This window comes from Orcinus orca, chromosome 9 (assembly GCF_937001465.1).
Source record: "Orcinus orca chromosome 9, mOrcOrc1.1, whole genome shotgun sequence".
Lineage (NCBI taxonomy): Eukaryota > Metazoa > Chordata > Mammalia > Artiodactyla > Delphinidae > Orcinus > Orcinus orca.
In genome coordinates this window covers 359,855-387,503 of record NC_064567.1, presented here as the reverse complement: position 1 = coordinate 387,503, position 27,649 = coordinate 359,855, and the positions used below count along the sequence as shown (strand labels likewise).

Sequence of the window (27,649 nt, the reverse complement as noted above, 5' to 3'; positions counted from 1 at the left end):
GAGAGTATAATCAAAAAGGAACTAATTTCTACATTCAAGGAAATTCATCTCAAATGATTATACCAGAATCTGTGACTCTTCTGTAGACAAATTAAAATAAACCCGTATTTTAAAAAGCACTGACACATAAGGCAGATAAGCACAAGGCTGCTGGGATTAATTATAATCCATCAGGACCATCAGTGGACCCTCAAATGACAGTTATGATTATCAGTCTAATAATTTTAAAATTTCCTAAAACACCACAACTTTGGGCCCATTAATATGAAAAGTGAATTTAAACATCTACAACAGGTTTGGCACAGAAAGCTAAAGTGAGTCTCCCGTTTCCCACCTCGGACACAGAGCCACCCCTCACGGTCACCCCTCCCGCCCTCTACTGAGTGCTGCCCGGGTGGCCACAGGCCTCCTCGAGCCGCCTCACAGCCACTGCCCACACCTGCACACGGCAGGACTGTCATGCTGCCCCTCAGCGTAAAAGCATCAAAGTCGTCCACTGCCCACAGAAAAGGGCCAAACTTCTCAGCAAGAAATGCAAAACAAGGGGAAACACCACAGAATAATGGAAATAAAATAGACTCTGACGGTACAGTGTTCAAATCCTGTCTCTGTCACTTGTGCAAACACTTAACACTCATCTGTGTAAAGGGGACAGCACCACTGACACAGACTTTCCTCAAGGACCTGGTTCTCATGACCGTCCCCTCTCTCCAGGACTTCCAGTGGACCTTTCTCATCAGCACTTAAGTATGCTCCCCGGTCTCCTCCCCCCCACCCCCCACCCAGGGACCGGTTCCCGCCAGCTGCCCGCCCCCCGCCAGCTGCCCGCCTGGCCCTGTCCTCACTCCCACGATACCTCAGTCCACCCTCCAGGTCAGAAGGACCTTGCGCATTCAGACAAACATACTCCCCCTCTCCCGAGGAAATGTCTGAGCATCCGACACTACGACCATTCCCCGACATGCTCCCGGAACACTTCCATGCGCACACTTGGTGTTTCTGAAATAGTCACTGTAGTAAAGACAAGTGCCGCCCGACAGCCATGCCACCAGCTGAGTGTCAACCCCGGAGCGGCCGGCACAGTGACAGACAGATCCCAAGAGGGAAACCGAGGCACTCAGGAGACCAGCGGCTTCTCAAGCCTCAATACCTCGCAGAGTTCAGACCTGCTGAAACCAATATACCCAAGAAACACTGTAGGTCACAGCACTGAGACTGGATCGAGGGGCAGTGCCTAAAAGAGAGGGTTTTCACATTGGAAAGGTTGGCTCCTGAGCCCTCATGGAGACCAGACGACCTTGAACAGAAACTAGCGATCGGCACTTACACCAAATGCCAAGGTTCCACGGGTTTTTCTTGCAGTGAACATTCCCCGCAAGTCTGCCTTTCCAGAAACTCCCCATTTTAACCTATTTTTCTTTGATTCACTTTTTGTAAAATAAAATGAAGAACAATTCTGATTAGTTTAGGGTTCTTCAATTACCTGAGGTTTTATTTTATCTAAACATACTACCCACAGGTTGATATTAACATCAGACAAGACCATAAACAAAATTGCTAACTGGTGTTTCATTCCTAATGTTAAAAATAATTGCATAGGGGCTTCCCTGGTGGCACAGCGGTTAAGAATCCACCTGCCAATGCAGGGGACACGGGTTCAAGCCCCGGTCCGGGAAGATCCCACATGCCGGGGAGCAACTAAGCCCGTGTGCCACAACTACTGAGCCTGCGCGCTTTAGAGCCCGCGAGCCGCAACTACTGAAGCCCGCGCGCCTAGAGCCCGTGATCCGCAACAAGAGAAGCCACAGCAATGAGAAGCCCGTGCACCGCAATGAGGAGTAGTCCCCGCTCGCTGCAACTAGAGAAAGCCGCGCGCAGCAACAGAGACCCAACGCAGCCAAAAATAAAATAAATAAAATTAATTAATTAAAAAATAATAACTGCATATTAAAAAAAACCATTTTTTTTAATAAAGACGTTTCAATATTAGTAACTGTTGATTTGGCCTAAATCTCAGGTATACAATACTAAAAATGTAGAATTTCGAAACCAACAGTAAACAACTTGAAACCCCTAGCACTGACAATGAAAATTATAAACAGAAGCCTAATTAACTAAGTTGGTAACTGCCCCTTGGCCACAGGACATAATTTTATCTAATCAGCTTTAATTCTCTACCATGTCATCGTGCCCAGGGCCTTCGCACATAAGATGTGGCTCCTAGATCCTGAGTGCAGCACTGCCAGCATTCACCAAGGAAAGTAAGGAGGTATATATACCCCTCACTCCTTCAAAGCAATATGTAGGAGGCCAGGCTGCGCCAACGTGCACTAACAACGCAAGCACGGCCAGTGTCACACACTGCAGTGGCACACTACCTGTCACGCCAACCTGCTGGATGATCGACCCCCTTCCTGTTAGCTGCCTCTCCACAGGCCTGTCAATCTCTGACCTTGATTTTCAAGGAGAATTAGCTGGTGCACCCATAACAAACCTTTCCAGAGACCTCACAGCTAAATCACGCTCTGCCTTGCTTGTGCAAGCCAAGGATTGACATGAAAGAACCACCTCATTAAAACATTACTCTTCCTTTTCTGCTCTTACTACTCCCCCAAACCCCAAACTCTCCAGTCAGACATTTTGTCCAGGTCTTCCCTGTTCTCCTGGGAAGACCCACAAACCTCAGAACACCTGCTCTGCCCACTGCCTCACCAGCCATCACCTCAGTGATCCTCTGCAAACAGATGCACACTTCAAACAAAACACTAGCGGAAACTCCCGTTTCAGATTCAGAACTACACTTTCAACAGGCTGTTATAACAAAGCCAACCAAAATTGCAGCCAGCCTTTTTATTAACAAAATTGACATGCCGATTCTAAACTTTATATGGAAATACAAGCGCCCCAAACCACCAAGAGCTCTGAAAGAAGAGCAGAGCGGGAGGACACACACTGCAAGACTTCCTGCCAAGCTGCAGTGAGCTCGGAAGTACGGCCCTGGCCTGAGGATGGACAGGCAGAGTCCAGAAACAGACCACACACAAGAAACTGATTTTCAACAAACGTACCAAGGCATTACAACTGGGCATGACGTGGGGTATCTGTACCACATGGGTCACGTAAAATATTCTATTTTTCTCATGAAAAAAGTTCACAGTTCAAAATTTGAAAAGCATAAAATAATGCGTATCCTCTGCAGCGGTAAGGCCTCCCCAGCACCCTGTCTCTAGACATCCAGTCCCCTCCCTTCGCCTCAGAGACTGGTGCCGATTTCCTGTTTTCTGCCAGGGATGTGTGAGCCATAGCTGAGCAAATGCACACATATGTTCCCCGTCCTATGGAGCCGGCAGACCCTACAGCTCTTCTGCACTCGCTCCCACGCGCCTCGCTGAGTGGCCCTTCCTCCTAAGTGTGCTCCTCTCTGTGGCCGCATGGAAGCATTTCCTGGCACGAGTGCACCCCAGGGCCATGCGCTGACCCTACGCTGACCGACACGTCAGCTTGTTCCCAAATCCTGGGCCTCGACACAACAGCACTTTAAAGTAAATTTCAGAGAGCTACTGTGCAGAGAAGAAAATTCAGTGTTAGCAAATAATAATGCAGAACCTTATAACTAACATTTTTAGCCAAAAGCTGAACAGAACTAGAGTTAAGGGAAAACACTCTCCCCTCAGTAGTTTACACCAAAATGCACAAACCAACAAATACCTCCTTGCTTCCTCCTGTAAACGTGGGGGGATGGGGGTCTCATACTCACCATTTTCTCAAGTAATATTTTAAGTGCTTACTGTGTGCCAAGCATTTAAATATTTCAACAAAAACTTTCATGTATAGGATAAAAATATAATTTAAGGTGGGGGCTGCTTGCATTAATGTCTTTCAAAAAGAAAACATACATTGACAAAACAAATAAAATTTTATGACACAACCAACTAGTAGAATATACCAGACACCAACTGGTTTAAAATGCAGTCACTGAAACTCTTGGAATTAAAACTGCTTTGTCTTTTTGTTGTTGAAAATAAATGTACTTATATATTTCGTGTCTTAAGTAAGAAAATCTCTGTTCACCTTACCTTAGCAGCCCTCACAGCCTTAACTTTCAGCAGCATATCAACAAAAGCCACTCTCACTTTCTCCGAATTGTCATGGAGACAGTACTTTAACGCTGGCAGAAGTTGCTCTAATAACGGGTGGCTTAATTTATTATCCAAAATTATCGGCAGGCACTACAAGAAAGGAGAAAGATAAACAGTTCAAAATTAGAACATAAACCACGAAAAGTTCAGGTAAGAAAAATTCAGTTCCATCTTTACTAAAACTACTAGTGAAATACACATACCCACAGAAAATAACTCTTTTCTAACACCTCTTCATATAAAAAGCATATTTTAATGAATTAGTATGGCTTCAGTGCCTGATAATCAGCTCATCCCTTGCTTCATTCAAACAAGCCTGAAGTGGTTACAAAATAATTTTTCGGTGCTTTCTCTGAACTACACTTTAAAGGGTTTTATTACAGTTGAAAGAAACCAGAGGACCCTGGTGGAGAGGCCCCAAAGCTGGAGTCTATGAGTCCTTTTAGGTTCTCTTAACATCCCACAGATTCCCTGTATTTCCTGACTCGATGCTGCATGAAAACGAGGGGGCACAGGGCCCGCACGGCTGTGCCCACACCTCACACAGGCGTCCGAGAGACCGGCGCAAGCTCAGACCAGACACGCACGTCTGAAGAGCTGACGCACTCCACCACCTTCTCTTTCCATCTCTTAGGATATACATTTTTATGAGACTTTATATTTTAAAGATCACTGAAATGTTTACAGATGAGCTGATAAATGTCCTGGATTTGCTTCAAAGTAATGGTGTGTGTGGGACAATGGATGCAGCTACAGTGAAACAAGAGCAGGTGCACCCTGAGAACTGCTGAAGCTGGGTGATGGACAAAGAATATTCTGTAGGCTCTTACTTAAAGTGCATAGAGTGACACACAGTACACACACAAAGCCCATTCTAATGTATAAAAACGTTAAACAATTTTAAATACACGCAGCTACTACTCTAAAACGCTATGCCCTCCCCCCAACACATACACTAAAAACTAGTATTATTTCAAGTAGACTATTTTTTTAGAAACCACTTTTCTTTTGTTTTTTTAAAAGGTTACTTTGGATATACAACGAAAATGTCAATAATGCTATATTTATGGAGTAGGGCTATGGGTGATTTCTAAATTATTCTTTCTCTGTATTTGAGAACTATTCTACAATAAACAGGCATTGCTTATATAATTTAAAACCTTACCTTAAAGACAGAACAGCGCACGTCAGCAGAGCTCGTGTCAAACGCCAGCTCCTCAGTTACTTTCTTGAGAAGGTCAATAAGAATGGTCGGAGGCAACATCTCCCAGTATTTGGAAGTTATTTTACAAACACCAAGGATCCCTGTGGAACGGACCATCGGATAAGGATCTTCTAAAAGGCTCTATAAGTACAGGAGGGAAAGAGCCTTAATTATCTCATATTAGTTCGTTTTTTATCAATATTGGCTTTACACACGGGCACAGTGGGCAGTCACAACCTAACAGACGTTTCAAGTCATAGAGTCACACACAGACTCGGGGATCTTCAGTTTCTTGTCGTTTCTGCAGCCGAGTGTTTAAGGACATCCAGACGCAGGTTGTGCCTTACTTGCCAACTCTGTCTGCTGGACTCTGCTGACAGCAGGGCCCCCGACACAGGCCCTGCCATGCAGAGGGACACTCAGGGACTTCGGTCAGTCCTGTGAGACACAACCTATTAAACCACTCTCATGAATTTCCAAAATGCTGTAATGCACTAAGCCCAGAATAAAGGGACCCTGCTTGTAAAGAACCGATCCAGGCAGTGGGCGTCCGGGGTTGCTAACAACATTAAGTGGCGACGACGTTATGCACCCCTGATGGACGGACACAACAGCCGTGGAGCATCTAACACAACAAACGTGACCCCAGTCAACTCTCTGTTTAACCAACTTACAGGAAATACAAAGGGCAGAGGCACGTATCAGTGACAAGCAGGCTAGGTTCTGTGGGAAATGAGAATAATTGGGCTTCCTCAACAACAACAAAAGCAAGCAAAATAGAAAGAACAAAAGAGAGAGGGAGAGGGAGTGACTGCTAAGTGGGAACTGATCGTCCAAGAGATGAACACACACCGGCCGACCACAACACAGGTCTCATCCGGACACAGACTCAAACAAAACTGGAAAAAACATCACTGAAATGTCACTGAAAAACAATGACTGGATATTTGATGACATCAAAGAATCACGATTCATCTTACTTTAGTTGTGCCAGTGGTAGGATTATGCTTTAAAAAAGGGTCCCTGGGGCTTCCCTGGTGGCGCAGTGGTTGAGAGTCCGCCTGCCGATGCAGGGGACACAGGTTCGTGCCCCGGTCCGGGAAGATCCCACGTGCTGTGGAGCGGCTGGGCCCGTGAGCCGTGGCCGCTGGGCCTGCGCGTCTGGAGCCTGTGCTCCGCAGCAGGAGAGGCCACAACAGTGAGAGGCCCGCGTACCGCAAAAATAAATAAATAAATAAAAATGAAAGTAAAAAAGGGTCCCTGTCTTTTAGGGATACCTACTGAAGTAATTAGAGTTGAAATGCTTGCTCAGATCTGCTTCAAAACAGGGAAGAGGAAACCAAGTGGGCCCAGGTCAGTATCACCGGGACTGTCTGGGGGCACATGGGGTTCACTGTACAAGGCCCTCTACTGCTACATGTGAAACTTTCTAATTCAAAGTTTAAAAACAAAAATAACCCTTACTCCATGACTAGACCAAAAGAAGGCCGAGCTGGGGATGAGTAAGTACTTCCTTCCTCTCCTCCCTGGCGGTGTTGCAAACACCAAGGGGTCCTGCGGGAAAGAGCAAGCAAGGGACCGCTCCACATACCGCAGGACAGAGGGCTGCAGGCAGACCCTGCTGAGCCCACACAGAGCTCAGACCAGCCCCAGCCCAGGGTCAGGACTCGGTGGACACAGGGCAGCTCGGGCGTAAGCGACCTGCCGGGAAGGTCTCGAAACAGACGCTGGGGGCCAGGTGCACAGGAGAGCCAACAATAACTCCACAACCTCCACGAGAAAGAAGAAAGGAGAGGACGCCACGCAGCAGGAAAGACCCCTCCTTCCCCACCCAGGGACGGTGCGCACCAGCTGGCCTGTTCCTCACGCAGAGCCCAAGGGGAACCCCGTCTGCTGACAAGCCCTGTGCATGGATGAAAAACCACGGCCAACTCAGCAGACAAGGAAGAAGCTACTAATACTCAGCTCTGCACAACCAGAGAAAACCCAGGCCAGCTGCCTCTTCAACCCAATCCTTTATTCAAAATAGGGATGGAAAAGTGAAGACGACAGGTCACTTGAGAAAACAGTGAGGAAAAAAGATAAACTAAATAAAATAAAAAACAGAAGAGAACATTAGGAATTCACAGGTTTTAAGGCTTTTGTTTTCTATGAATTACTTCCAACATTATTCCTCAAAAATAATTCTGGATAATCACCTTGCAACACACAGTCCCACAGGAGTCAGGGCCCACATCTGTGTCTCCAATCAATCACACTGTCACCAAGACGAGGGCACTTGACTTGTAAAGCGGTTTCTATGAGGAGAACCACTGCACCTCCCAAACCACAGGCATGCATGGAGGCCTCGATCTGCCACCTCCAACAAGGCCTCCCTCCACTCCAGCTGGAGAAACAGCAGAGCAGAAAGCGTGCAGGACACAGGGTCAACGCTGCCCTCACTTCCTGGACTCCCCCCACCCCGTCCACCCCACAAGACTTGCTGCCACCTACTCAGGCCCTGATCCAGCAGCGTCATGAACTCACCGCCAACCCACAGGCCAGACTGGCCCATGCCTATCCCTGTGTGGTCCACAGGGCGTGAGAATGGTTTTTCACTTCTGAATGGTTGGTAAAAGGAATAATATTCTGTGACACGAGACGATTACATGGAATTCACACTTTGGTGTCTGTGGATCGGTTTCATTGGAACAAGCCACCCCTGCTCCTCCCTGTACACGTGTGGCCGCCTTTGTGCCACAGCAGCAGATGGGACAGCTATGACCACGTGGCCCACAGACCTAAAATCACTTCTGTCTGGTCCTCTACAGAAACAACTCCTGCTCTTAACTACTACTGTTATTAACTTAACTACTACATTGCCCTGCTTCATAAAAGAAGTTAGAAACAAACAGACACTGGAAAGTAGAAAAGAAAAAGATTAAGAAGGTTCCCTTTGTCTAAGATTCAAACCAATGGACTGAATTTCATGCTACAGCAGCAGAAAAAAATCAAAAGATAAAGGAAAACATCCTTAAAGTTTCAGATACCCTCGACACTAGAAAACAATACAAAATATTTTGGCAGTCCTGGAATAAAATGATTTTGAATACAAAATTCTCGACCTGGACAAACTGTAAACTGTCACAGAAGAATAAAGAACATTTTAGGGCTCAAACAGTTAGAGGCACCTGCCTCCCCAAGGACGCCCTGCGGCAAGGTAGGACCCACCGAGACTCTCTCGGCTCTCACACTCGCTGGCTACCATCACCCCCTCAGCACGTTCACTGCACTTCCGAAGGTGATTCCAGGCTTCCAGAGGACCTGCTGCTTACACATGAGCCTTTCCCTATCAGTTTTCATCCCAAACAAGACTTAGAGTGGAAAATCTGTTATTGCTGTTTTAAATCTGTTTTGACAGTGACATCTCATTTTTCTTAGACTGTTGACTAAGTTTTGCTACCTGAAAAACATAACCCTATCTCCACTAAGACATATGCAACTTTAAAAACTAACTATAACATGTACATGTATAATATGTACATGTTATATTATACATGTACATGTATAACATGTTTTCTACAACCTACCATTTTTTTAATTTAAAGGAATTATTTAGAATTTAATATTTCTTGTTCTGAAAAAAAAACACTTAAGTGACTTTGACAATCTTTTAGTGCTTTTCTTTCCTTAAATTCGAACAAAATAGCATGCAATAATTTTTATTTTTTAAATAGTTAATAAAACAAATACAAAACTCACCGTGATTAATCCGAATATAGACTGCTCTGAGTTATAGAGGACTGTGTGTGACAGTTACAACCCTTTACATATTTTAATGTCCTTTTGTACAGCTATAACCACTGTCATCTTAGGGCTAGGGATTGAGCTAAATGCTTTATACACAAATTTTCACTGAAACCTCATCACAATCCTATAAAATATTATTCCCAGATTTAAAGAAGAACCAGGACTAGAGAGAGATGAAGTAATTTGAAAGAGATCAGACTTCTTAGGTGGGAACCGGCATTCGGAACAAAACGCCTGACCCCACGCTAATCACTGTGCAAACTGCCATCTGTGGGCTGACAGGTGGCCCCAGTCCTGCAACGTCGTCCTCGTATACAGTCAGGTCAGCGGCTGGGGCCAAGCAATCACTGTAGGCAAGTAACACAACGGGTCCAATGTAGGAGGGGTGGGAGCTGGGCCACCGCCACACACTCCATCTTTGCATTCAAATGCAGAGACTTAAAAACTCAGGCAAAAACAGAGGTGGTTCATAGATTGGACACCTGCATTAAAAAGAGCAAAAGTTTTTTCATAGTTTTATGGCTAAAAGCTACTAAAATCTAGTTTTGGTTTGCCCAAAAACATCTTTCCACAAAATTAACCATGACCCTCAAAGGGACTTGTAAATAAACACACATGTAGATGAGGCACACATGGCAAAACACTAATGACTGTCCATTTTAGGGGTGCGTGTGTCTGTGTGTGTGGCTGGGTGTTTATGCATGTATATGTGAATGCACATATGTGAATGCATGTGAAGAGGTAAGTAGACACACACTCATTATACTATTATTTCAACTTTCTGCATGTCTGAGATTTTTCATAGGAGATCAGAAAACAAACAAACCAGAGGAAGTTTTTAGGGCTGCTACGGGTAACCATCATCATGGCATTTTTGCTATCACTTCCTAAAATGTTATTCTACTAACTAGGACAATAAGTAATATTTCTTAGCTTGTGTCAGGAGACCCTGCAAATGTAAAGGGCTGTAGAGAAAGAAGCAGAGGCTCACACTCTCCCACCAGGTGAAAAGATTCGAGATACCCCTTGGAAATAAATGTCGCATCCTGATGTCCTAACGTCTCATTCGAAAAGTCAGTCATCTGAAAAACATCCATTGCAACAGGCGTTACTTGCCTTAAAACATAACCAGTGTGTGTTTGTTCACAACGCTGCCACACAACTTTACAGCAGGCACTATCACCGTGCCCGCTTCACAGATGAAGACAGAAAAGTCAGTGCCCAAACTTGCCCCAAGCTTCACAGCTATCAAACGAGGGATGGGATCAAACACAGCGTCTGTCCTAACCACTGTTACAATGTCTCTCTGCTAGGGTGACGGGGACAAACGTAAGACGCTTAAAACTACCCACAATAAACGACTAGATGTCCTAAAGGAGACTGAGAGGAAGAGGAAACAGATTACGAGTCCACACTGTCACAGAGGTACCAGGGAGAGAATGGATTTCCTTGAAGAATGTCAAGATCTGGGAAGTCTGCCATGTGGGGTCAACACAGGGCAGTTACGGGGGGATGGCCAGGACCCACACGAGGCCCAGATAGAGCTGAAGGCTTAAAGAGATCGACCACATGAAATACATACATAGAGTTCTTCAAATTGTTTCTGAATTTCGCTATCCATCTCAATGGCATTAAAGTTTGGATCCCTAATAGGAAATGCTTCAACAAACAGCAGTGCAGCATTGGACCGGACTTCCGAGTTTCTGGCCTGGAATAGTTGAAAGAAGAGTTTCAGAATCCAAAGAGCGAGCTGACATTCAAAGGCTTCAGTGCAGAATTCCTAAAGTAATGCTTCTAGTGTCTCAATATAGACTTATCTACAAATTAAAGACAACTGTAACATTTAAACTAACCAAACTTGTGAGACCTTCCTTAAGTGAAGCTGAACTCCCAGCTCCATGTCGACAGATATTAAAAGATGTTTCCTTGCTTCAAAGCCCATCTTGTGTCATTAAGAAACAGTGACCATCATGTCCCGCTCCCAACACCAGAGTCACCTGTGTTGAAAATTACCCGTGTGCTCGTCTGACCACTCCTCAGAGTGCTGTCATCTTGTCCCCCAGTCACCAGCAGGAGGTCCTGAGGACCAGGACGGTACAGCCCAGCTCTGCCAGATTACTTATTAGCATGTCTACCCTCCTTCCAGCTGTGCAGTCTGCACTAAACCAATTCAGATTCCCAGTTTAAGAAATGCTTTTAATAAAAGAATAAAATATTCACCCGAAATCTCACAGCATTCCCAGCCTCGAGTCTTACTTTTAGTGCCTTACTGCAATTCTGAATTAGAGTACGTGAAACTCAAAAGCATAATTAGCATTCTAAACAGAGAGAGACTATTTAAGAGGTGTACCTTTAATCCTCTCCAAAGGATGGGCTTATATAATCTGTAAAGCATCTCTTCTACTCCCTGCCGAACTTCCTTTTGACGATGAAGATAACTCAGCACCTAAGAGCCAAGAACAGAAGAACAGAATGGTAACATTGGTGTTTTCAAAAAAGCATCTAAGATCCTACTTTGAGGAAACAACAGGGAGCATAGGCTGCACCTTATTCATAAGTCTTGACAAATCTTTCTAACAGGAACCACAGTGGAAAGACATGCTGACAGCACGGAACATGGAAATCATGCAAAAGGCATCTATGGTGGAGAGAAAGACCCACGGCCTTGGGCTGTACAAAGGTTTGGGTTCCAGCTTCTACTCTTCTACCAGTAGCCACAAAACCTCATAAAAAGTCACTTACACCTCTGACCTTCAGGGTCAAATGAAAAAGGAGTCAGCCTAAGTGCTTTCTACAACCCATTCTGATTCTACAATGCACTGGCTACAACCGTCTTTTGTTTTAAGAACCTATATTGGGCATTCAAAAACAGGATATACAGTCAGCCCTTCATATCCACAGATTCTGCATCTGTGGATTCAACCAAGCCTGGATAGAAAATATTTGGAAAAAAAAAAATTCCAGAAAGTTTCAAAGCAAAACTTGAATTTGCTGCGTACTAGCAACTATTTACATAATAGTTACATAGTATTTACAACTATTTACACTGTATTAGTTACTGTAAGTAATCTAGAGATGATGTAAAGTGTACGAGGATGTATAAGGCACTGGAGCATCCGTGCATTTGGTACTCAATCCCCCGCAGATCCCGAAGGGTGACTTTATCTCAAACAGGTGTCACTGCCTAGTGATCCTTTCCAGGAGAAACTTAATTTAGATGTCAAGTTCATCCCCAAACTCATGGATAATCAGAAAACACACTGCTCTTTTAGCTCCATCCCTTTGTTCTCTTCTACTTCCTTTTTAACCAGCCAGAATCTTCCAGCAACTCTTCACAGACTCCTGCCCCCAACAACAATCAATGTTGCCTTTTTCCTTAATTCACAACTCTTGGAGCTAAAATTGTATTAATGAAAAATGGAAAAAAATTTTAAATTAGGCTATAAAACTACAGACTATACTTTAAGCAAACTTGAATCAATTTTGCCCTAAAAACTACAATCTGGGGATTATTTTTTTCTGATTGTTAATTTTTCATTTAGGAGATTTTAGTCTATCATTTGTTTTTCTGTGTACAATATTAATTTGTTATCAATGGTATACTCACTTCATAGAAAGCTTTTTTTTTTTTTTTTTTTTTTTTTTTTTTTTTTTTTTTGCGGTACGCGGGCCTCTCCCGTTGCGGAGCACAGGCTCCGGACGCTCAGGCTCAGTGGCCACGGCTCACGGGCCCAGCTGCTCAGCGGCATGTGGGATCTTCCCGGACCGGGGCATGAACCCGCGTCCCCTGCATCTGCAGGCGGACTCTCAACCACTGCGCCACCAGGGAAGCCCCATAGAAAGCTTTTAAACAGCTGTACTGAGATACAATTCACATACCATAAAAGTCACTCTTTTAAAGTGTATATAGTTCAGTGGGTTTTAGTATATTCAGAGTTGTGCAACCATTACTACTACCTAATTTTAGAAGATTTTCATCAACGATATGACGATTTCTTACTTTCAAATGACTCCTAAGGTATTTCCTGAAGCTTCTTTCAATATAGCAATAAAATGACTTATCAGGTAAAGTTGATATTTATCAAAAAAAGGATTTGAGAAAGAAGCTATAATGTGTTATAAGCAATAGGAACAATTACTTGGAGTCCAGGAATACATTTCATTTGAAAAGTGAAATCTAATATTCTGCCTTTCAATTCCTTCTGTGCATTTTTCCATAAATTTAACAAATGATGATACCTATACTTATAATACCTTAATCACTCACACTATCACAGCAGAAAATCAGGTATGAAAAAGTCTTTAGTTATTTGGTCCAAGAGTGAAGCAACTACATCACACATCTGTACAGTTTAACATGACGTTATTCTTTATGATTAAATAGAATCTGAAACGCCAAATCATACACATGAAGTAAGTGACCCCAACTGTCCTACAGCTTATGAAGCACCTGGGACTGTGTGTGTGCTGGGGGCTTGGAAGGGGCACGTGGATATATTTATCCCTGGTTCTTTATCTTTGGATAATGCAAAGTAAATCATCAAAAACATAAAAGAAATGTTTTTTGTCCATTCAAACTTAATATAATTAGTAAATTTACGTCCTACAAATAATAGTTTCACTATACAAAAAAATAAAGAGGTAGCCTTTCTTCCCTTAGCTTGACACACAGTTGCCAAGACTAACAGAAAGCAAAGAAGGCGTCGCCCCTGGATTAGGGCACTGACCAGCACCACAGACCAGACCTTCCAATTCCTTCCCCAGGGTCACTGTGATCAGCCAACTCCTGTCAGTGTAAAAACCACACTGACAGCAGAGCCTTGTTTAGTCAGATCATGCACAACATGAGGATAAAATCCATATCCAAATTCTGAGACTACCTTTTAAAAATAAAATTGTATCAAGAGAAACTATCAAAGCATTTACTCAATTTGGTTTGCAGAATACAAAGTGGAAATGTAATGTATGAGAGTAAATAACAAAAAATAATCTTGAATAGCCTTTTTTTGAAAACAGTGGTAGTGGCAGTAAGGAAGTGACGATTCTATGCATTTTTATGTCGAATAATTCAATTAGAGTTGTTTGAATAAAGTTCTGATGTCTTAACAGTAGACCTTTGTTTTCCTAATCAAAACTTTGGTGGCAGGGTAAAAGTCCCAGGTTCCAAGTATCAAGATTCTGAGAAATCCTTTTAACGGATGCCTGTGAAAGCTTAACAAAATTTCACAAAAACAATTATCTGAAAACAAAAAAGATGAGACATGATTTTCAAAAGTGCTGTGAGAGTGTGGCTCACCTCACGCACTCTGGTGTGCACTGGAGACTTCCGAGGAAGGTGGACCCCATGGTACAAGAAGTCCTGGATGCAGCCATTTTCGATGGCCTGCAACGACACCGAACGCGAGAACTTGGGTGAGTGCATTCCCACAGACGGCAGGACAGGCATTACAGTGGTTAGAGCACAAAAGGACCGTCTGATCTGTTCATCTTCTATTTCATGAGGGAAAAAGCCTGGATCCTTTCATCAGAGCTTTTCGACTTTAAGTCTACACCTCTTAGAATTCCTTTCATCTTCATATACCAAAGAGAACTTTTAGTTTCCTTTGTCTTATTTGATGAAATATCACATTTGTGCTAAATAGCAAGGCACTGGAGCCTGGTTCAAGCCAGACAGGGCTCAGAGACTGAGGGGGGCCGGGAAGCACCCTCTCCTGAGTCATCCTGATAATCTCAGAAGACCGGATATGTTCCAAGAGCCCCCCCAGAACAGACAATGAACTACCTCTAAGGTGGGGGCCATGATTCCAAACTGACCAAAACACCACCTTTCAGGGCTGCCACAGAGAGGGGCGGGGCAGGGGCGGGGATGTGGCAGCTCCTCGTTCAAGCCAGGACTGTGAAGGCCTGGTGTGTTAGCCTGCATTCTGCCTCCATACCCAGGATTCCATGGTTTTAGGGAAGGAGATAAGGAAAATTTGCTACTAACATTTTTACCTCTTCTCCATTAACTTTGAACTGTCTGACTTGCAATGACATAGGAGACACACGGCACTGCCAGTCAAGTGTCTGGGCCACAGAAGTTGACCCCTGAGAGCTAACTACCAGAACATGGACATCCTGCAACTGACCCATGCTTTTCAACATTATCAATGGCAGACATTTTTTTTTAAAGAGAAGAGTGAGGAATGCTCTAAGAGGTTTAAATGCTGTAACAAGCAAATGCAATTGGGAGACTTGCTGGATCCTGATTCCAAAAAAAACTATGAAAAGACATTTTTTAAACAAAGCAGAGAAATTTAAATATGACCCAATTAATTTTTTAAATCCGCAGGAATTATTGTTAATTTTGTGAAGTATGATAATGGCACTGTATAACCATACTTTTTAGAGATGCATACTGAAGTACACATAAATAAGGTGTCACGTCTGGAATTTGCTTTAAAAACTTGAAGGGACAGAGGGAAGAGAGGGAAGGGAGTGAAGCTGAGAAGTACAAATTGCTAGTACTAATTTGGTACAGATCTAGTCAAAATTAAATTTTAAATTACAAACTCCTATTTTTTAAACCACTATTGGAGAAAAGGGGAACAAATACTCCTTCCTGTGAACAAGTTTCATGCAGTAATAAAGCAATGCAAAAAAATGCATAACAATTGTTCCAGTTCTGCCATTTCTCCAAAAAATTATACACTGTAAAACTATTCTACAAGTTGTCAGCAGGGGAACAGAAGTGGTAAGTTTTAGTTTTCTAGAAGTAGATGTCAGTGATAGACCCCAGTATAGTTAACCAAAGCTTAAGCTGGGCAGGAGAGCAGAGTGGGCAGAAATCAACTCCAAACATCCGGTGGTTAACCTCCCCTCTCCCCACCTCCACCAGTCCAGGACCTGCTCCCCCAGGAGGAAAGACCCCTTTATGACTTAAGAGTAAAAATTTTACTCTCAGAAGGAAAAAAACACATCTAAGAACCTAGTATGAGAAAAACACAAGGGATATCAGACAAAGACACTTTCTTTTGATTTTTTCCAAAAGAGCCTGTGAATGTTTAATTGTGACTGTGAATTACACAGCCAGAATGTAGGTGTTATAGTCATTAAAGGTTAGCTGTATTCAAACACAGTCTTTAAATTCTCAGATGATGTGAAAGAGGTGGCCAGAGGGTACCGAGGAGCACTGGCCAGAAGAAACAGGACCCAAGCCACAAACACAATTCTAAACTTTCTAGATGCCACATAAAAATCAGAAAAAGGAAAAGGTAAACTTGTTTTAATAATATATTTTGTTTAGCCCAATATATCCAACACACTATCATTTCAACATGCAATCAATATTCTTTTTTAAATAACCACGAGATATTTTACATTCTTCTTTTCCCACACTGTCTTCCAAGTTTGGTGAGTTTACAGCCCATCTCAGTTTGGACTGGCCACGTTTCAGAGGCCCGGCAGCCACATGTGGCTGGGCACTACAGGTCTAGAGCTGCCAAAATGCCTGGGGCAAAAGTCTTGATTCCACTCAAACTACACAGCACAGTGAGTCACGGGCATCTTGAGGCTGTGCTCAGGCACGGACGTGACCTTGAATGCGCGTGGAGGACGCTCACCATGGGCTTTAGTGTGACAGACAAGCATCAGCACAGGTTTCAAATGGCCCTACTGTAGCTACTTATTTAGTAACCAGAACACAATAAAAACGTTAACATTTCATAAAACGAAAAGGAAATACCTCTAATATTTTCCCTGAAGCCTTTTTCCAAGCTCTGAAATAAACTTCTGCAATGTGTACCATCAAAGATCTAGAAGAAAAAATCAAAAAATTTTAATGCAAGTCAGAAGAATTATATTTTTAATGTGTATCATTTCAGGAACTCTCCTCTCCTAGGGAAGAAGAAACTGTTTTGGACTAGTGCTTTGCAAAACAGAGATATGTTATCCACCTGCAGCAGAAAGTAGAAAACAAAAGTCCAGAGAAGGAGGACTGAAATATCAAACCATTTCTTCCTTCTCAGTCCGGCTTCCCCAGAACTTTATTATTTCCTATAAAACTATGACACATAGCCCAGAACCAAATCCTTAAGTAAAAAGCCTTTAAATATAAGTACACTTTTTGACTTGAAGTCATTTTGGACTTTCCGGACTAGTTCGCTCAGGTACAGGGAGCCCTAAAATACCAGGGTTGACTTAGATCCATAATTAGGAAAATCTGCTGGTTCAACCTAAACATTCTGCAAATGAGGGAACAGGAGAAAGCATTCTAGTAAACAATCAGAGATCCAGAATCACATCCCGGCTCAATACTTACACAGCTGCCTGATGTAACCAGGCCCACCTCAAGAGTTTGAGGATTCGGTTTTTTTTTTTTTTTTTTTTTAGATTCCATATATATGTGCTAGCATACGGTATTTGTTTTCCTCTTTCTGACTTACTTCACTCTGTATGACAGTCTCTAGGTCCATCCACCTCACTACAAATAACTCAGTTTCGTTTCTTTTTATGGCTAATAGTCCATTGTATATATGTGCCACATCTTCTTTATCCATTCATCTGCTGATGGACACTTAGGCTGCTTCCATGTCCTGGCTATTGTAAATAGTGCTGCAATGAACATTGTGATACATGACTCTTTTTGAATTATGGTTTTCTCAAGATATATGTCCAGTAGTGGGATTGCTGGGTCGTATGGTAGTTCTATTTTTAGTTTTTTAAGGAACCTCCATACTATTCTCCATAGTGGCTGTATCAATTTACATTCCACCGACAGTGCAAGAGGGTTCCCTTTTCTCCACACCTTCTCCAGCATTTATCGTTTGTAGATTTTTTGATGATGGCCATTCTGACTGGTGTGAGGTGATAACCTCATTGTAGTTGTGATTTGCATTTCTCTAATGATTAGTGATGTTGAGCATCCTTTCATGTGTTTGTAGGCAATCTGTAAAAAATATGGAACACTTCACGAATTTGGGTGTCATCCTTGCACAGGAGCCATGCTAATCTACTCTGTATCATTCCAATTTTATTATATGCGCTGCCAAAGCAAACACAAGGATTTGGTTTTAAAATGCAGCCTCGGGCTTCCCTGGTGGTACAGTGGTTAAGAATCTGCCTGCCAGTGCAGGGGACACGGGTTTGAGCCCTGGTCCGGGAAGATCTCACATGCCGTGGAACAAATAAGCTCGTGCACCACAACTACTGAGCCTGCGCTCTAGAGCCTGAGAGCCACAACTAGAGACTGTGTGCCGCAACTACTGAAGCCCACGTGCCTAGAGCCCGTGCTGCGCAACAAGAGAAGCCACCGCAATGAGAAGCCCGCGCACCACAACGAGGAGTAGCCCCCGCTCGCCGCAACTAGAGAAAGCCCGCGCGCAGCAATGAAGACCCAACGCAGCCAATAATAAATAAATAAGTAAATAAATAAATAAAAAATGCAGCCTCCTTCAGCCCCGGAGCAGATTAAGTACTTGGCCGTGAATCCAGCAGATAGCTCCAAATGCTCTCAGGGCCCAGAGGCTGGGAGCTCGCACAAGGGCATGCTTCCAAGCCCCTTCCCCAAGGGCTCTTCCCACCAACCACATAGCTCAGTCCACGGGAAATTGCACAGTGCACATTACGTCCAAAGGTATCAGAAGTGCTAGTGACATGGGCTTTACTATGATTGAAGCTGAAATTTAACTGGTAAATAATTTGACTATTTAAAGAACTACCACAAAGTAAAATCTTAATTTCAGTGTCACTACGGAAAAAAAATGGTTTCCTATAGCAAGGAAAAAAAATATCCAGTGATACAACAGTACATAATAAATAATAGTTTAAGAGATAATTTTTAAAGCTTCTAATGCATTAATATAATTTAAAAGTCAGGTCACTCGGGCTTCCCTGGTGGCACAGTGGTTGAGAGTCCACCTGCTGATGCAGCGGACACGGGTTCGTGCCCCGGTCCGGGAAGATCCCACATGCCGCGGAGCGGCTGGGCCCACGAGCCATGGCCTCTGAGCCTGCGCGTCCGGAGCCTGTGCTCCGCAACGGGAGAGGCCACAACAGTGAGAGGCCCACGTACCAAAAAAAAAAAAAAGTCAGGTCACATAGAAACTTTCAAAACCACACTAAGCACAAAATATTAATTGCCCTTAATACTTACTTTTGTAATCCTTGTAACTGGTTTTTAATGGTCCCATGGATCATTTTAATGAAATTTATATTCCAGTTGAAGAGAGAACTAAGAAATCTTCTTCCCTATAAATTAAAAAAATAGAATATAATGTTAAAATTGCAACCAAATAAAAAGTTCCCAGGAACCAAAAAACAAACATTCTTTGAAAGTGTAGTAACACTGAAGTTTGCTACACCCAACAAGGAAGCATCCATACTTCTAAGTTAGAATCTACACACTGAAGCTGCACTCGAGCACAGTGCTTCCGGTGGCAGCCCTGTGTGGGGATGGCGGCGGGAGCCTCGGAGGGACCGAGCTGGGCAGCAGCAGAAGGTGGGAGGCTCCCCGTGGAGGGTGGAGCAGCAGGCACCTCTGGGCTACTCCTATCCGACCACAGGGTGACCCAGATAGCTACCCCACAGCCCAGTAGTCAAGTTAAATGATGCATCAGCACTTCACTCTGGCTCTGTCCTGATGTCTCCACAACCTAAAATCAAAGAATGCTTGAAATCTAGCATCTTGGGGTGGGAATGGAACTGAACATCACTTCATTTCATCTTTTATAAACGACAAAACCGAGGGCTTATGAAGTTAAGAGGCTGAGTATTTGCCAAGGTAGAATCTTCAAATACATATAGTCCCCATATATTATATGTAGTTATAAATGTCATACATATATCATGTAATATTAATTTTTATGCATACTACTAGATTACACATGTGAACCTAAAAAGGAAGATTATATTTACTCTCTACAGGGGGAATAAAATACATCTGCCCAGAGTTTGCCTGTGAAGGACACCATCACCTTCTCACTGCTACCAGCACACCAGTGTCTGGAGTCCTACAGACACACAACACACTTTGATACAAAAGGCAGGGTAACCATATGCTTGCAACAGGTAAGTTTTTTAAAAAGTATTTACTGGGACTTCCCTGGCAGTCCAGTGGTTAGGACTCTGCGCTCCCAATGCAGGGGGCCCAGGTTCAATACCTGGTCGGGGAACTAGATCCCACATGCATGCCGCAATTAAAGGTCCCACATGTGGCAATGAAGATCCCACCTGTGGCAACTAAGACCCAGTGCAGCCAAATAAACTTTTAAAAAAAGTATTTACTGGAAGTAACTTGCCAGTAGAGTAGAGATTTATTGTTTACCAAGAATGACTGGAAACTGACATGACCAAATTAATGACTGATAAGGAGACTAAGTTTAGATATCTTAAATTCAAAAGAGCACATCAATTTAAAAAAAGAGAGAGCTTTAAGACACACACGTATATATTTATGTCTACACCTGCACATATGTATGTGTGAGACAAGCACACTTCATCCACCGCTATGTATAAGTCAACATAAATAAAGTTTATTTATCTGAATCCACTCGTAACTTCTTTACTCTCCCAAATTTCACAACAACCCTGGGATACTCAGGGCAGAGGCCATGCATCCAGCGTCTTCCCAACAATGATGATGGGAGAGTAGCAAGAGCACAATCAAGGCACTTCCTGTCCTGCAGGCACTAAAAGCTCTATGAATGGCCTCGTGTGCCGCTCAAGGGAATCCTGGGAGAGGGCACCTGCTGCTCCTATTTTACAGAAGGAAATACTTAGATTGAAAGGAGTGTGGTCAAGGTCACCACCTACTCAGTGGACAAACAGGGGTCTGAACACAGCCTTTCTGACCCTGAGAGCTGAAGGTCTTGGCCAGTGTGGCCAGTCATCTGGTACAGCCCTTTAACCTCGCCAGCAGAGACTGTGCGTGGGGAGTGGGCAAACTGGGGTCAAATCCTTCGCTCCCCTGGCCAGCTGTGAGGGTGAAACCTTGAGCAAACTGTTCATTTAGGGCCCCCCCCCTCCTCTGGGAGGTCCTTCCCCACACATCCTTCGGGGGGGTGACAACTGCCTCCTTTTGCCTCCAATCAGATCTGTCAGGCCGCAAGTAATCAGAAGAAGGCTACATTCTATAATAAAAAAATGGGCTTTGCATCCCCGGCATGGAGATACAGTCGATCTACAACAACTACGGAAAACTCCTAAGACAACGGACCAACGTGTCCAAGAGAACCAGACAAGCCACTCTGCAATTTTTAATCCTCTGGTAGCCACATTAATAAAAGTAAAAAAGATTAAATTAACTTTAATAATATATTTATATAGTCCAATATATCCAAAGTATCATTTAAATATGTAATAAATATATAAAAATTATTAGTGAGATATTTAACATTCTTTTCCCGTATTAAGTTTCAAATCCGTGTGTAGTTTTCACTCAAGGCCACAACTGGACTGGCCACATTTCATGAGCCTGCTCAATAGCCACATGTGGGAGTCACCACCAGTGGACAATGTAGCACTGGGCCAGAAGTCTCTCTTTGGATTTATTGGATGGGTAGGAAAAAGAAACCAAGAATACTGTGTGATGATGGGTTTGAGTTATATGCCAATTAACCTGCAATTAGGGCAGAGGGTCAGATCCATGGGGAAGTGCTTGCTCAACCTTATTTTTATTCATTTTTAATTTAAAATGCAATCATGGTTCCCCCAGGATTCCCACAGCCACCTGTTACCTTCTGATTTAATGATGAAATACGCAAGGACTTGGAAAACGTTTGCTTAACGCTGCCATGCAGTAAAAATGAATTGCAAAAAATACAATAGCTCTTGATAGTTAAGCTGACTCTTTTATTAATACACTGAGCATGATGCAAACAGCAAACACATGAACTTAAGAAAAACTTCCATTAAAAAGCAGTTCACAAACACACCAAAAAAGAAAAACCATTTACCTCTTCTTTTCTGATATAATGAACATTTATGAAGCACTCGAGCAGCATGTCTTTAATTTCTCTACTTTCCTCCAAATCATAATCAAAGCAATATAAAGCTTGATGGATACGCCATAGCCGACAGATGTCTGCACCCTGGGAATGACATGAAAAGAAAAACGCCTGAGTTTTTCTTTTATAAAGGGTAAGGTCACATTTCAAAATAACTATGAGACTATTTTGTATCATCAAAAAAAGAAATAATGACAAGAGAAAACATCTTAAAATTTGCACATGGAACTCTAGAGAACATTTTCTTAAAACCTAGGCAAAAGCAGAGACGTTGACAGACAGTGCTGCTCGCCAGTTTTGTGCGACGAGGATGAGTCTATGCTGGCCAGTGTGGAGCATCAGCCACGGCCGGCTATGGAGCAACTGACATGGGACTGGTGCCACCGAGGAAACAAAGCTTTAACTTTCTTAACTTGAAATGTAAATGGCCCTGTGTGGCTAGCGGCTACTGTGGTAAAGGCACAGGTGTAGAACATAAGGAAGACGTTAAATAGAGTCTTGATTTAAAAGCTGAACAAAAAGGCCAGTGAAAATGGATTTTAAAAAGGCAAACCAGTGATGGCTTAAGGCTAAGTTCTGACACAAACCAGGATTTTCCAAATCACTCCTATGGCCAGCAGAGAAAGTCAGAGCACTAGCTGAGGACATAGCCAAAAATGTTCTTTTCTGCCATATAACTGACTGCTCCTGGGAGACCACAGTGAGACGGACTCTCCCACGGGTGGTAAGAACGGGACCAGCTGCGAGCTTTACAGAAAGCTGTTGGCAATGTGTACCAAGAGCTCCAAGTTCAAAGCCACTGACCTACAAATTTCACTTTGTAGGTACCTTTGTAGGAACCTGTGACAAGTAAGTAAAGATGTGAGGGGGGCGGTCAAAGAGAAATCCCCAAAGATCCCTAGAATCACAAGGGTCACCTTGGCTGTGGGATTATGGACGATTTTTCTCTTCCTCATTTTCCCTCTTCTTCATTTGCCCAATTTTCTAAGATGAACATAAGTATCTGCCGTTGTTTGATCAGGGAAAAATACTGCTCTTTTTCTGGATTTCTGAATTGTATACCAAAGACTGAAGGATGAGAAACAGCCCAAGTTACACTCGACCCTCACCATGCCCTCTGTTGGCCCCGCCGAAGCTTCCTCAGGCCTGGGCTGCAGTCCACAGCCCCACCCTGGCTGCCCTCCTGCCCAGCGCCCCCTCGGGTCTGCAGGCCCTACCTGACCACCCCACCCCCTTCTGTCCTTCCCTGAGCAATTCCCACCATGGGGACAGCCTCTCAAAGGCCACATACCGAGGAAGACGGGGAGAAAGCCTGCGTACGACCACACGTGGAGCCTCTGCCCACCCTCGACTGCCCACCTCTGAATATCCTCCAGTGCAAAACCCTAACTGAAAGCCACTGGGCCAGGCCTCTCGCAAGCAAACACAATTACTAACTGGTATAAACACCTGCACTTTCAAGTAACACGCAGCATGTACTTTAGAAAGCGAACACACTGTTTTCGTCTTGAGACTTCTCCTCAGCAGCATGACGAAAGCAGTCTTCCCCATGTCCTCCTTGGCAGGAAGGCCTCTCTCCCACCACATCACACACAGATCCTGGATGGAGCCCTGTAGCTCTCGTTCAGACTCAGGTAGCGCATACAAAATACCTACAATGGAGCAGTCATTGCGCGATGAGTAAAGTGAACCAGTGTTAGGCCATATTCAGCTGTGTAGAGCACTATGACTTAAAAGGTTTGCCAAGCAAATATTAGCTTATGTTTAACTTGCCAAAGATTTGTACACATTAGTTATGAGAAACAAATGGTGTTAATTACAAAATTGTTTTCCATTGTTATAAAAGCAGACCCAGGGCTTCCCTGGTGGCGCAGTGGTTGGGGGTCGGCCTGACGATGCAGGGGACACGGGTTCGTGCTCCGGTCCGGGAAGATCCCATATGCCGCGGAGCGGCTGGGCCTGTGAGCCATGGCTGCTGAGCCTGCGCGTCCGGAGCCTGTGCTCCGCCACGGGAGAGGCCACAGCAGTGAGGGGCCCACGTACCACCAAAAAAAAAAAAAAAAAAAGCAGACCCAGTAGAACCAAGAATTTTAGAACTGGAAGACCCAGAGAGGGCCTATTGTCCAAACTCCTAATCTACAAAAGGCAGACGCTGGGCTCCAAATCTGAGTGTAGAGACGCCCAGGGCAACGCTCAGCAGTAGTAACCAGCAACACACTACAACCATCCCTCAGTCTGTTGGCCTCAAGTTCTGGCTCACTAGTGAAAAACAGTAAAAGCAACTATTATAACGAATACAAAAGCTATAGTACTTTTATTAACAGAAGAGCTCAAGAACTAATTTAAAATACTGATAATGTGCTCATAACTGTAATCCACAGACATCCGAATGCCATTACTCTGATGTAAAATTCCTGAATTAATGGGGATTTTTTTTTTTTTTTGCGGTACACGGGCCTCTCACTGCTACGGCCTCTCCCCCTGTGGAGCACAGGTTCCAGACGCGCAGGCCCAGTGGCCACGGCCCATGGGCCCAGCCGCTCCGCAGCACGCGGGATCCTCCCGGACCGGGGCACAAACCCACGTCCCCTGCATCAGCAGGCGGACTCCCAACCACTGCGCCACCAGGGAAGCCCAAGGGATTGATGCACAATATTAGCATTCATCATTTTATAAAGCATGTAGGGAGACTGAAGATAAACTGGTGGTAACACCCACAAGCATTTGGGAGCTACTTTCATACTGGTTAGGGTAACTTCTTAATAAGACACATTATTTCAACACAAGAATTCTTAATAAAACAGCATACTAAACAGATATATAAACCAAGTGGTGCTGAGAATCTGTCACATGGAACTAATCAGATTCACACAGTGGAGGTGAGGGTACTTGGGATATTTTTATTAAAGAACGTTACTAAAACTTACTTTTGCATCTTTTATGTCTATAATTTTACACATATAATATTACAAAATCAGATCTTCTCATTAATTCAGACTAGTGTTCCCACTAAACTAATAACTACAGTTTTACACTTTAGTTAAAATTTGAAAAGTACCATGATATAAATATTAGTATAGTAAAACTCCCCTAAGAGTCAATAATTATTCCTCAGGTCATGTTCATAACATACTTAAAGAAACAAATGCAATGTCACAAATGCTGGGCTAACTTGAAATGTCTGGCAGTAATCACTAGCTGAGAAATTTATAATCAGACTGCTTCCCCTTTATCAGCTCTTATCCTTGGTCCTGAAGGTCAAATAAGACATCTCTAAAAGCCCCTAAACAGCAGTCAGTTGCTCAGTAACACACATTTTCACCATGTGAAACATTTATATGTGGCTTACACTAAATAATTACTCAGGATAGCGCCTAAAAGAATGCTCTTTTGCTCATTTTCTTTTAGCTGAAGTACAAGAGCTTGACTGCAAAGTTCTGCTTCTCCGCTGCTGAGGGGTCCCTTGTACCAAGTGTCACTCAGACACCACTCATACACACGCCACATTGTAGCTGAGTCAACTTACCATTTAATATAACAGCACACTCCAGTAAGGCTTCATAATTCTCACTTTCATTTATAACAGACACAGAAGCAAGAATCACAGATGTAATTGCATGAATTATTTCTATGTTTTTTTTCTATAAATAAAAAAAATCAGAGTACAAGTAAATTAAAATCAACTTAAAATTTAATTTTTAAATGTAAAAGAAAATCAAGCCACATTTGACACTTATTCTAAAAAGTGAATTAAAGCTGAACTTCTGATATTCTTGACTTCTACCTTTAAATTTTTCCTTAACCTAAAATTCAATTATACACAAAAAACAATTATTTTTTAACAAAGAAAAAGGAAATTGATTTTTGAAAGACCAGTGCTACCATTTTTGACCCCTGCTCTGTTTCCATACTGCCTTCACCAGGGGCTTCCACTGGCTGCCACCCGTCCACCGGGCTCTCCACCAACACATCTGTTAATAAATTCTTGAGTCTTTGCCACAGCTCTTCTTTCTGTTTCCTTGACAATTCATCTAGCAATTCACTTAAGTTGAAAGGGTCAGAAGCATCTTTCTGCAAAATAAACAGCAACTGTTACATTCCAAATACAAAAAATTAGTTCTAGCCTTGGCGAAAAGTTTATGCACTAACTTAGTTACAAGTTCAAGAGTTTGGCTGTAGTTTTCATGAAAAGTTTATGCACTAACTTAGTTACAAGTTCAAGAGTTTGGCTGTAGTTTTCACAAAGTCCATTCTTAAAAGGGAAAAGCAAAGGGGTTATCAGGCAGAAAGTAGCAGATTCCTCCTCCCCCCAGTCAGTCCTGCTAAAGTAATCTTCACCCACTTAGCAAAAACCCTCCCTGAAATCAATCCATCCAGATGTCCACCATCTCCAGGTCTATAATTAGGTTACAAAAGTATGCTAGCGCTAAAGTAAGAACAAAAGCAACACCGATAATAATGCATCCACACCAAGGACTGCATGCTGAGTTTCTGGTCTCCAACCTAACCTGGGCCATGACTTCGTCCCTGAATCCAATCTGGTACGATCTGAGCACCGAAATGGCGACAGTAAGGGATAGTAACCCTTTGAATAAGATAAGAATCAACGAGGCCATACTGATAATAGCAATGAATAAATACAGAAGCAATATGAGATTGGGAAATCACAATTTTGTAGCTATCATAGTAATAATCGATTCAGGCAAGAATCGTCAACTACTTCTACCCAGTGAGGAGGTCTTAACACCACTTATGTACGCAGTTCCTCCAAAACGCATAAACAAACTTAACCACATCAGCAAACAAGGGTAAAGGAAGGACAGACCACAGAACTGCTGCCTGCACTTCTCAAGACTGTCAGTCATGAAAAGGGATGCTGTGAAACTCTCTGGATTAAAGAGACCAGCAAGTCAGACAGTGGAGCACAGAGTGTGATACGGGACTGGGCAAAAAGACCCGCAAACACCCTGCAGGTGACCGTCCAGCTCCCTCTTTGAAGGTTTTACTGTGACTCTATGGGAGAGTGTCTATGTTCTAGGGAAACCCAGGGAAATACTGAGGGATAATGAGATATGGCCTGCAACTGACTCTCCAATGATGCAAAAAGAATACGGGAAGACTAAGAACGCTGGAGAGGAGGGGCAGGTGGAACTGGCAGGGCTCCTCACTAGGCAAGGGGCGGGGCAGCCCCCCAGGGCCCTCTAAGGCCACTTCTCCATCCTAATCCTACCAGCCTCCTCTGCTCACCCGAGCTGCTCAAGGGTCTCTGTCTTTCCCTTTTGTCCAGAATTCTCTCCCCAACTCTCCAAGCAGCCCATTCAGATCCCTGATAAAACTACCCTGACCCTCCCCATCCTTGTCCCAGCTTAGCCCTTACCCTGCTCTAGTTTCACGCCTGAATCCACCACAACCCGGGAGATAACCGAGGACAAAAAGGATGTCTTCCTCACTGTGCCACGCACGTAGCAAGAGGTCAGTAAAGACTTAAGTAATTAGAAGCACACTGCACTACACCACTTAGCATCCTTACAGCA

At 43.4% G+C, this 27,649-nt stretch overlaps 1 protein-coding gene and 1 non-coding gene across 8 annotated transcripts in view; both read right to left on the bottom strand.

Annotated features, from left to right (window-relative positions):
- The window catches only part of NCAPG2 (non-SMC condensin II complex subunit G2), a 61,964-nt gene that overhangs the window by 31,640 nt on the left and 2,675 nt on the right, over positions 1-27,649 (bottom strand). For 2 of the 7 annotated variants that reach the window (XM_033408203.2, XM_049714690.1), the window contains exons 3-13: positions 25,998-26,186; positions 25,642-25,756; positions 23,565-23,767; positions 22,065-22,199; positions 19,265-19,359; positions 16,856-16,925; positions 14,429-14,515; positions 11,483-11,578; positions 10,715-10,840; positions 5,305-5,484; positions 4,077-4,229 (exon numbers count right to left, since the gene is read on the bottom strand). In XM_033408203.2, the coding sequence (XP_033264094.1) occupies positions 4,077-4,229; positions 5,305-5,484; positions 10,715-10,840; positions 11,483-11,578; positions 14,429-14,515; positions 16,856-16,925; positions 19,265-19,359; positions 22,065-22,199; positions 23,565-23,767; positions 25,642-25,756; positions 25,998-26,186 (1,449 nt within the window). Of the gene's footprint in view, positions 1-4,076; positions 4,230-5,304; positions 5,485-7,541; positions 7,705-10,714; positions 10,841-11,482; positions 11,579-14,428; positions 14,516-16,855; positions 16,926-19,264; positions 19,360-22,064; positions 22,200-23,032; positions 23,184-23,564; positions 23,768-25,641; positions 25,757-25,997; positions 26,187-27,649 lie in introns of those variants that run through there. The other 5 variants (XM_033408204.2, XM_004281236.4, XM_033408207.2 and 2 more) reach the window with 5 other exon arrangements.
- Positions 18,064-18,170, bottom strand: LOC117197202 (U6 spliceosomal RNA). Its single transcript, XR_004477740.1, has one exon. It is a non-coding gene; the product is annotated as a U6 spliceosomal RNA (small nuclear RNA).